Below are 10,695 nucleotides of genomic sequence, written 5' to 3'. Positions count from 1 at the left end.
TGCCATTTCAGATAATGTTTTGAACAACAATCGAGTTACATTAATAGAATGAAACATGTCTTTGCAATAATATACACGACTAAACTATGATAAAATCCCTTCAAAATAGAACTGACATGGATTGTGATGGGCGTCATTTATTAAAAAGTATGTGAAGTGTTGAAGTCATTAATTGACAAATGAAATGTGTTTTTTGTAGGGTAATTCTAGTACATGAAATGGACCTCACCATTTCAAAAAGTGTGGCATCTCCCACATGGTTAAATGATGACAACATGGGGGATACTGTACAGCCCATGGAGCAAGATCCGTTGGTTGCAACCCTGCCCCCCAATACGTTCACAAATCCCGAAAATATGGAACATGCGTCGTCATCCAAGGGGACATAAATAGAGAAACCTTGCATATGAATGAAATTCGATTATGAAATGACGCATTTGAGTTTTACAAAGCCTTTGCATTGGTGCATGGGTTTGGTGTCAGAAAGGGAATTACTCACAACAATAAGGATGGAAAGAGAACTGTTAGAGAATTTATATGTTCCAAGGAAAGATTTCCCAGGGTGAAAGAAGTATTACCTACAAAAAAAATCCCTCATTCAAGGTGTGGATGTGCAACGAAAATGTGTGTAGGCATAAATTCCAACAATGTGTGGGTTGTCACAAGGTTTGTTAAGGATCACAATCACGACCTTGTATCTCCAAGGAAAGCCCGACTCATTCTATCGCACCGAACAATATCTGATGCGACAATGACAATGATAGACTCCATGAGCTCTACTTTGGTAAAGTCTTGAAATATCTACGATATCTTTTTAGAGCAGGCTGGAGGGATTGATAATATCCCTTGCTCACAAAAAAACATTGAAAACCAATTAGGAAACAAGAGACACAAATGCAAAGGGGAAGATAGGAACCGTGCGATGGAATGGTTAATCGATATAAAAAAATCGAATCCATATTTTTACTATAAGGTGAAATTAGATGAAGAAAGCCATATTGTCAGCCTATTATGGGTAGATGCCATGTCAAGGATGTTCTACAGCCACTTCTCAGATGTGGTCACTTTTGATACCACGTATAAGACAAATATTTTTGGCATGCCCTCTGCTCCCATACTTGGAGTGAATCACTACCTTAGCACAAATTTTTTTGGGTTTGCACTTGTATTTGATGAGAAGGTGGAGTCCTTTGTATGTGTATTTGAAAATTGGTTTAAGGTAATGGGTGGATGTCAACCGAGAGTCATTATTACCGATTAGGATCCTGTAATGACCGTTATAGTGAGACAAGTTTTGAATAAAAGCATACATCATTATTGTAAGTAGCACATACTTTCAAAGGTCAAAGAAAAATTGTGCCATGTCTTGCGAATTAGTCCATCTTTTTCAGACCACTTTAGGAACTGTATAACTAGTGAAACTAAGGAAGAATTTGAATCAGAATGGAAATCTTTAATTGAGAAATATGATATTCAACAAAATGAATGGCTCAATAGATTGTACAGATGTCGAGAGCAGTGGTTTGATGCATATGCGGCAGATGTATTCACAGCTAGTACGTCATCGACTCAAAGAAACGAAAAAATGAATAAACACTTCAAAAATTATGTGACTTTCAATACAAGCTTGCGAATATTGTTGGAAACTACTCTAAAATTGCATGATAAAAAGCTTCTTAAGATGAGAGAAAATGACTTGAAGAACATCATATTTAAGCCTTTTCTGAGGACCACTTGTGACATCGAGGCTCACGCTTTGAAGATATATACGCATAAAGTTATAAAGTTGTTTGGAGAAAAAGTTGCAGAAGGCGTCAATTACATGAGTAAAATTATTGAAGAGAAATGCACAATTACAACCTTCAAGGTATCAAAACGTAGAACTAGAATAAGGTCTTGCACTGTTGTGTTCAATAGTCACGACCAAACTTTTTATTGTACTTGCCATATGTATGAGAGGCTAGGCATTATTTGTAGGCATGAGATTAGGGTGTTCATGGTGAAAAATATTTTTGAAATCCCATCGCATTACATATTGAATAGGTGGACGAAAAATGTGATGCAAAGTAGTGTACTAGATATGAATGGGAAACAAATTCAAGGTACTTCTGATCTACCCCCTTCCATTCGTTTTAATGAGGTTTGTCAAGCCACTAGAGTACTAGCAGAGCGTGCTTCAAAAAGTACAGAAGTTCATGCATTTATAATGTCTGAGATAGCAAGTACAGTTGCAAAGGTTGATGCCAAGTTTGGAGGCTTGACTGTATCACCTGAGAGTATGAAGGCCGGCAGTAACAACTACGCTGAGGTTGAAGGACGTGCAGACCATATCGTCCTTGAGCCCCCTCGGGCACGAACAAAGGGGAGACCTACAAATGTTACATATGTACCTCGGGCTGAGATAGAGGCAGAGAAAACGAAAGCAAAAGTTAAAGAGAAGGAAGTTACCCGAAAGTGCGCAGTTTACAAAGAGAGTGGACATGACATGAGGAATTGTCAAGCTGTAGCACATTTAAAGTATGAATAAAGTATTACTCCATCTTTCGTACTTTTTGTGATGGTAATATGAATTTATTAATTCAAAATTTTTGAAATGAGTTTTTTTTTCTTGCAGGTTAAATATCAATATAAGATGCACAGATGGGTCAAATGAGAATATGGAACATGATGAGTAATGGTAAGGTATTTTAGTCCTTTGCATTGTAATCAGTAAACAAATATTTGTTGCATAGAATTTGCATTGTACGAAATTTTATTGCATTCAAATTTTCATGCTTATGTGTTTGAGATATTGTTGCAATTAGATATTGCTTATCTATTTGAGACATTGTATTTATTGTATTCAAATTTTCATGCTCATGCTTATGTGTTTGAGATATTGTTTGAAATTTAATGCTTATGTGTATCAATATCTAACAAGTCATAATTGAGGTCAATTGTATCCGACCTATTATTGTTATTGTTAATAAAGGCCTTAATCTACTTTCAGTTTCAAATCTCATAGCACCCAGATCATTGGCAATGAATTGCAACTTAAAATGCTCTTGTGAATATGCACTTTCAAACATCTCTTAAATTCTTTGTTTTACTTAGAGCTTACTAGTATGGTCCTTTATTACAATATTTAGAGTTTCATGTGTCTGAATTTTATATTCTCTTACTTATGTTCTATCCTTCTTTTGAAATTATGCAATTCTTTGATGAATTGATGTTTTTTTGAGAATTTATTGTTTCCTTTGATTGGTGAATGAGGTATGCTTATATCCTCCTTTAACAGGTTTGGACAATGTCCCCATGTGATAAGCATTACAAAATGGATGGTGTTGTGATAAGCATTGTAGAATGGATGACGTTGTGCACTCATGTGCAAGTAGAAGTGAAGAATGAAAAGCCATTTCAGAACTGAAGGGTACAGGGGCTAGTTCAAAGTCAAAGGAAGAAGAATAAACATTAAACAGATTGTAATTGTAGTTTTCAGAGTGTTGAAAAATTGAACCATTTAACCAATATTTGTTTGATCATTATTGCTCAGCACAGGATATGTACCTTTAAATAGGTCAGGACTTAAGATTTTTGGATATAATAGAGCTTATTAATGTTATCTTAATGCTATTTTTGTAACAGGTTCACTTCTTGTAATCTTAATGGTATTGTTGTTTGGGGTTCTTTTGATTTTTAGGTCAACATCCCCTCAGTTCAATGTCAAGAATTAGAACTTGGCTTCCACATTGATATTGTGAAAATAGGAGAATATAAATTGTTGGGATATTGGACTATGTCATGGTTAGTCATTGAAAAAAAAGAATCAATATCCAGAATATGGGTCACTGAGATCTCCAAAATTTGATGTATAATTTTGCCAAAATTGAAATTTTCTTGAAAATTTGGCATGGTTGTTTTTGAAAATTCTAAAGGATTTTATATATTCGTGAGTAAAATTATATGCCTGGTTCTCTGGATAGTGAAATTGTAGGATGATGCAATGATTTACTAATGATGCGTTTGTCACAACAGGATATCATATTTGCACGTCTGGTTCTCTGAATAGTGATAGATTCACTAATGTCCTACAAGGTTGAAGTTTCTGTCCTCCTAACAAGACTCGAACTTATACATCAATAGTGCATGATAGGAAATGAAATTATGTTAGATTACAAATAATAACAATTTTAGAAATAAAAATAACAGAAACAACCATTGCTCTATTCTCTTGTGGTTCTTCAGTTTAAGATGGAGGGATGAGAATAAGAACCTCAAGTATAGAACATGTTCACCATCCATATAGATGGATGTCTTCAACTTCTGGTCTTTCCAAGATAAAAAAATCAGCAACAACCATTGCGCTATTCAGTGCACAACTAGCCGGAATCATAGATGCTATTGCAAAATAGCGATTGTGCTTTAATGCTTCTTATGTTTAAAATCTAAAAAAAATAAAGAAATCTTAGATGAGAGAAAGTAGAAAGAAATAGATGGAGAGAGTAGAATTCCGCAACTACAAGTTGAACCATAATATGTAATCGAGTTCAATTCCACAATGGGAATAACTATATTAATAAAAAGGTAACCCAAAATACTGTCACATGTTTTGAATAAGCACTATAAAAACAAAAAAGATAGGTACAAACATACAAACATTTATTATATACAAAAAATACAACAATTGTTGTGAACACTCGAAGGCACCGAGTTCAAAATGATGCAAATGCCCTATGACACTTAGTATTGTGTCATTGCCAATATTTCTTTATTCAAATTCATCCATTGGATTCCATTGTTTTGTAATGCGATGCTTTAAATTGACATTTTGCATGGTAGAAACATATTCATCACACCATTAGAAGAACCCACATATTTGGCACTTGCAATACATCCTGTTTGAGTTGTTTGTGCTTGACGATGCTTTCGTAGCACAATCTATAGTGCACTTAAGGCATTGTCGAGTTGTATATCCTCAATTACTTGTAGAAGGAGATAACATTGTTAGGGCCTACAATAATGGCATCATAACACAGTGTGAAGGACTGCATAACTATCATTGTGGAACATGTTGAATTCTTGCATTTTATACAAAATGCATAGTAGAAAAAATTAAATTTGACAATTTTATACATAATGGTACTTGAGTGGGTAGCACTGTAACGATAACTAAAGTTGGAACATAGCTAATAATACATTATGAGACAATTCAATCGAGTAAATTCATTAAAAACAACACTTGCCTCATAAACAACAAAAATAAATTTGTCTGCATAACGGATGTGCCTCATACATCATATAGTAGAGTAATTTAGATATACATTTTGAGAATACCTATCAACTCATTTTAAGAACCCATATCACCGTTTATGTGGTTTATAATAGTTAACCACAATGATTAAATGGGCTAAAACAATGTGCCACCAAATTTAACAAAATATGTGCACACATAGAACAATATGAAGCCGAAATTCGCTGCACACAGAGAACTCATAAAGAAAATGGCTTATAATATTTAACCACATTGATTAAATGGGCTAAAACAGTGTGCAACCAAATTTAACAAAACTACATTTGAGAGCAGTATGTGCACACAAAGAACAATATGAAGCCGAAATTCGCTGAGAACTCATAAGAAAAAAAAATCGAACTGTGTAAAGAGGGATTTTTGCTCGGGCAGAGAGAAATTGTCTTTTTTTTTGGTTGTAGATGGCTTCTTTTACCCGTCAATGAGAAAACCCTCACAATTAGGGTATGAATTTCAGATTGAGAGAGAGAGTTTTAGCGAGCTAGAGAGAGAAAGAGGGTTTAATCGAGGGTAGGGATTTCGGCTCAAGGAGAGAGACAGAGAAGGTAGGGATTTTGGTTAAAGGAGAGAGTAGAGAGGGTAGGGATTTCTAGAGAGAGAGAGGATGAAATCGTGAGTTTCAAGGCATCTTCCTCAGCGAGCTCGAGCTTGAGTAAGAGGAGAGATCCATTATGCAAGTTTTAGGGCTTCTGCGAACTTTGGTGGCACGCCGAAATGGCGAGCAAGAAGCAGGAGAGAGGGCTTCCTCAATGAGCTTGAGAAAGAGAAGAGAGAGGGCTTCTGCGAACATTGGAAGCTAAGACCCATTTCAACACTCAAATAAGGGGATCACTGTTGATTTAGATGGCTTTTTTGCTAGCTATTGGTCGCACCCCAAACCTATACGCGAATGGTCGCACGCAAGTTTTTTCCTATATATATATATATATATATATATATGCGCATCTGCGCAACTTATGTAACATGGACACAAGTGTTCATGGTTTTTTGCATGTGTTGAGGACAAGACACCGTCTCTAACAATCAAGGAATCTATTTGTTTTTTTTTAACTTTCCTCATTAAATCTCACTATAAAAGTACTAAGAGTAACTAACTTCACTTAAAATCGTATCCTCTCCTTTCATTAAATAGTGTATGGACGTGTTGTGTCGGAAAGTCCAATTTCAAGGTTAGTATTTCGGATACTTGGTATGCATATTCATGCACATAGATAAGGAGAACTTGTCGTTAATTCGTAGTTTCTGCTCTTTGTAGAGCATCCCATTTTACATGGAAAGCACACCTGTGTAATGTGGGAAATGATGAGATACCATCTCAATAGCATTGTTATCTTAGAATCTGCCTCATCTCAAAACGAACTTTTATTCCTCCTTTCTCTTTCATTTCAAAAAGGAACCCATTCCATAGTAGCTCTTGAAACCTTTTGCAACTAAAATGGTTATTGCAAATACAAAGATAGATTTTTTTGAGTTCCTTACCACCAATGTTTTGTTAGGAATGTCATCTCAAGCACCGAAACAAACAAATGTGATGAGTGTAAAATTAATCTTTCAAAGTAATCAAAACTAGCCCCAGTTTTACAAATCACAGAGGATGTGTTGATCATCTTCCTGCTGTCATTGTCCTATACAAAATTGACATGTAGCGAGGCAATACCTTACACCACACTGTTGTTGCCTGTGCAGCAAGAAGTTGCAGAAAATCACGTTTCACAGTGGCTCTGAAGGGACATGCAGAGCTCAGGAACCCATCGACCAAATGCAGATAGGCTTCCAGGTCATGACACATTGCGAAGTCATTGGGATTTAGGTAGGGTGAGTCCTCGCTGCTGACACGGAGCTCCTGCCCCACTTCGGCATAGACCCATGGCATTCCCTGAAGCCCTGTCATTAGCCACTTAGGTAATTTGGCATGGCCTTTGACCCCTGTGTCATCGATCACTATTCCAGGGACCCTTGTCACAACATCGTGCGTGTTAACGATCCTCAGGATCTTGATCCCTTGATTCTCTAAATGCTGGCTGAAGAGGCGGTCCCCAACTCGGGGACCGCCGAAAGAAATCACGGTTATGGATATAGGAGAGGAAGGGAATGCAGCTCGTATATCACAGGCTGTCAGGACTGCAAGGGCAGCACCAAGGCTATGGCCGGTAATCGTTATGCTCAATGGTTTTGTGCTGTCGGAAGTTCTCAGTATCTTCCCGACTTCATCTATAACCTCCTCCGACAAACTCGGGCACGTGTCATCCTGAGATGTATAGAGGCTGTAGAATCCACTCTCCACCTTAGGTTGAGGCATATCACACTCCAATGTGGAATTGGGAATCTGAGTCAGCATACTTCGGAGGTTATCTAACCACTCGAGGCAAGTAGCAGTTCCCCTATATGCAATGACCACGTCGCGTCTGCCTAGCCTTGTGATCTCCTCCTCATCCTGGCACACCGCCACATAGCCGATATAGCTCGATCGCTTTGTCAAGAAGTGTGGCGGTCGAATTCCTGATGTGGCATGGAGATTCCTAGTCACCCTGTAGCCAGTCTCGGGCAGGCCGCAAAGCTGGAGCATCGATGACTCGGAGAACTTGCAAGAGGCATAAGAGGGAGAAGAAGGGTCGAAATTGAAGGAAGTATAAGCTGCTTGGACAAATGCCCCATATCTAAGGATCTCATTTCTCATGTTCTCCTCCAAAGGGTCCAACAATCCTTCCCAATTCTTGCTCCCTTGGTACTCTTTCCACCTCTCCCCCAATTTTCCCTTCCTTATGCCTGTTCCTTCTCTTAGTTGAGGGGCAAGCATTTCCAAACTAGCTGAGGCTTGGGCTTTGCAAGATGGCTTTAGGCTTTTATTTGGATTAGATTGGGCTAAGGGTTTACCAGGTAGCTTCAGTCTTACTTGCAAGGACCTAAGATCCATCCTAGTCATTGAAGGGTAGAAAAGACAAAATAAAGGAAATTGGTGGGGGGGGGAGGGGGGGGGGGTGGTGTTTTGGTACTGGGACAACTCAATTGAGATTTGTGGAGGTTGCCCTAGATTTATTCATTAATGACAAGCAAAACCAACATATTGTTATTTACAAAGTTGTTTTGTGGAGCCTCATGAAGCATAGTTGGCTGTGACACTCATGAAACACGGTTTCACTACAAGATGCAATCTTTGCAATTTACAAACTAGGAGACAGACTGTGGAAGATGGCAACTACATATGATCATAAAATTTCCATGATCATGAAGCATAGTTTCAAGGTTAGATTTGACACTTATATATAAAACATGGGTTTTCCACTGCAAGATGCAATATGTGCAAACAAGCTTGGAGAAAGACAAAGGAAGACGACAACTCGACAACACACTTATTTCTGTGGCATGGTACCTCCTTGAAAACCTAGAGCTTATGAGTAAACTGATATGTCACAAGGTATCTTGTGTAGTGATGGATTGAGCACACAAGCATTTGAATTGCAAGAAAATTTGAGCACACCACTTCGACAAGCCTATTCGACCCCAAAGATCTAAACAAGTGAATTTACAAAGAGAATTTTCAGGTGGGGGACATTATTTTGTTATCAAAAGGTGTTCAAAGGTTTGGGGAGGGGAAGAGAGATGGATTCTCACATATTGGAGGGAGGTGGGGTGGGTTAGTTTTTTAGGGTGTGTTAAACATTAAGCCCAAGTTAGGCTTATATAGAGGTTCCACTGAGAGAGGTGCTCTTGTCAAAGACATCTTTTCCTGACCACCCCTAAGGACCACGAGCTCATTGTGCTCAAACAATGACCCTCATGCTTAGTGGCCGGTGCCCGTTGCTCTTCTCCATTTGGTTTTATACCTTTTGTTTTCTACTTTGGTAAGTTAAGGTTTACCCTGAAAATCTAGGGTTGAGACAAAACACACGTAACTTACAACTCTTTAGGGGTTCGATCCATTTGCCAAAAGGTCGGTCACATCAATTTGGAATGTACTTCATTTCAAAGCAAGGGGCTTGAGGGGCCCAATTTTAATCTGCTTGACCCAATGATTGAGCATGACCACAAAAAAAGGGGATCATACTTCATTTCCAGGGGTTACTCGATAGCCCTAGACTCAAGGTCACTTTTTGCTATTTCTATGCATGGTATTAAGATTCAAAGGTTATTTTTTGCTAATTCTAGGGATGGTTTTAAGTTTTTACAAGCCAAAAGACATTTTTCATTTGTGTTTAAATGTAGGATGTGGTTTTGGTAGAGCCGCACCTCAAAATCTTGTCAAAAAATGAAATTATGCGCAAAATCTTTTTTGATGACCTGGAAGCCTATCCCTCCGACAACAGGATTTGAATATCTGAAAATAATGCAAATTTGACGTATCTATGAATATTTGAAAGTGGACAATTCAGAAAGCATACTACATGATGGACCATTTTTAAGGCTTAAAAAAAATTCTTATGTTGCAAGTTGGAAATGTAGTCAATTCTAGGATGGTAATGAATAGAAAGCTAATCACATCCAACAATTATCCATCATGTTCAATGGCTTTCCCCCTCTCTCCTTAACCATCACAATACTTAGTTTTATTTTGGTGGTTTGGTAATTGGCAATTTTGGGACCAAGTTAGGCTTAAGGTGGGGTACATAAAATGGTTGCTTCACAATTACGAACATGCACACATGTGGAATGGCATGTGATTCACTTATTGACACCAAACAAGATATTTAGGGTAATTATATTAGAAGGCAAAAGCGAAGTCCACTATAACAATTACGGCTTGGTCCTCATACAAAGTGCACAACCCATTATTTATTTTTGAGCTTTACTCTCTAGGGCAAAACACTTACTTGGGATACATATTTTTTTTATTTGAAATTTAGGGATCCATTTAATTAAAACTAGATGATTATTTAAAAAACCAATCATTCCCTAAAAAATTGGATGGTTCTAGTGCAACCGTGGGATGCCATTTTTTAGGTACATTGTAAGCGAGAGTTATGATTACTTTTCTTTGAGGCTGGTTAAAGATCACATACTGATGCAGTAGATGGCAGTGTTTGCGAACTCGGACGGTTCAACTTGGAACTGGCGGATAAGGTCGGAATTGGACAGTGGCCAGTTCCGGTTTTAGCTGATTTTGGTGATCTGGCTTGGTATTTTTTAAAAAAATAAAAAATAAAAAAATATATATATAAAATCCCAAAAAATAAGACATTTTTTTGTAATGTATTTTTTTTTTTTTAATCATTTTGATAAAGATTGGAAAGTGCATTGGTCATGAATATTTATTTTTACAGTTTCCCATCCTTTTTTAAATTTCAGAAATACCTCTGAGCAAAAATCGATTTTTTAAAATCCACTAAGTTTCAATTTCGTTTGGATATGCTTTGTTTAATCATGCTTTAAATATATTTTTTTAATATTTTATTTGTATTTTTTATTTTTTT

At 37.2% G+C, this 10,695-nt stretch overlaps 1 protein-coding gene and 1 long non-coding RNA gene across 3 annotated transcripts; both read right to left on the bottom strand.

Moving 5' to 3' along the window:
- Window positions 1–2,096: 2,096 nt before the first annotated feature.
- LOC148778934 (uncharacterized) lies at window positions 2,097–2,501 on the bottom strand. The gene is made up of 2 exons (XR_016047878.1): window positions 2,449–2,501; window positions 2,097–2,369 (listed from the first exon to the last, which is right to left on the bottom strand). It is a non-coding gene; the product is annotated as an uncharacterized LOC148778934 (long non-coding RNA).
- A 1,547-nt stretch (window positions 2,502–4,048) lies between these two features.
- On the bottom strand, window positions 4,049–8,901 carry LOC18428292 (phospholipase A(1) DAD1, chloroplastic). 2 transcript variants are annotated; one of them, XM_088856142.1, is made up of 2 exons: window positions 6,945–8,901; window positions 4,049–4,424 (listed from the first exon to the last, which is right to left on the bottom strand). In XM_088856142.1, exons 1-2 carry the CDS (start codon window positions 8,208–8,210, stop codon window positions 4,359–4,361), a joined length of 1,332 nt encoding a protein of 443 aa, XP_088712268.1. In that variant the 5' UTR covers window positions 8,211–8,901; the 3' UTR covers window positions 4,049–4,358. The 2 variants fall into 2 exon arrangements, with proteins under 2 accessions (XP_088712268.1, XP_006837391.4); XM_006837328.4 differs by lacking the exon at window positions 4,049–4,424 and adding an exon at window positions 4,523–4,990.
- Window positions 8,902–10,695: the final 1,794 nt, after the last annotated feature.

Source organism: Amborella trichopoda, chromosome 13 (genome assembly GCF_054954075.1).
Source record: "Amborella trichopoda isolate Santa Cruz 75 chromosome 13, AtrichopodaSantaCruz75HAP2 v2.0, whole genome shotgun sequence".
NCBI lineage: Eukaryota > Viridiplantae > Streptophyta > Magnoliopsida > Amborellales > Amborellaceae > Amborella > Amborella trichopoda.
Note: the sequence above shows the minus strand (reverse complement) of the source record. Positions and strands in the feature narration are given on the sequence as shown.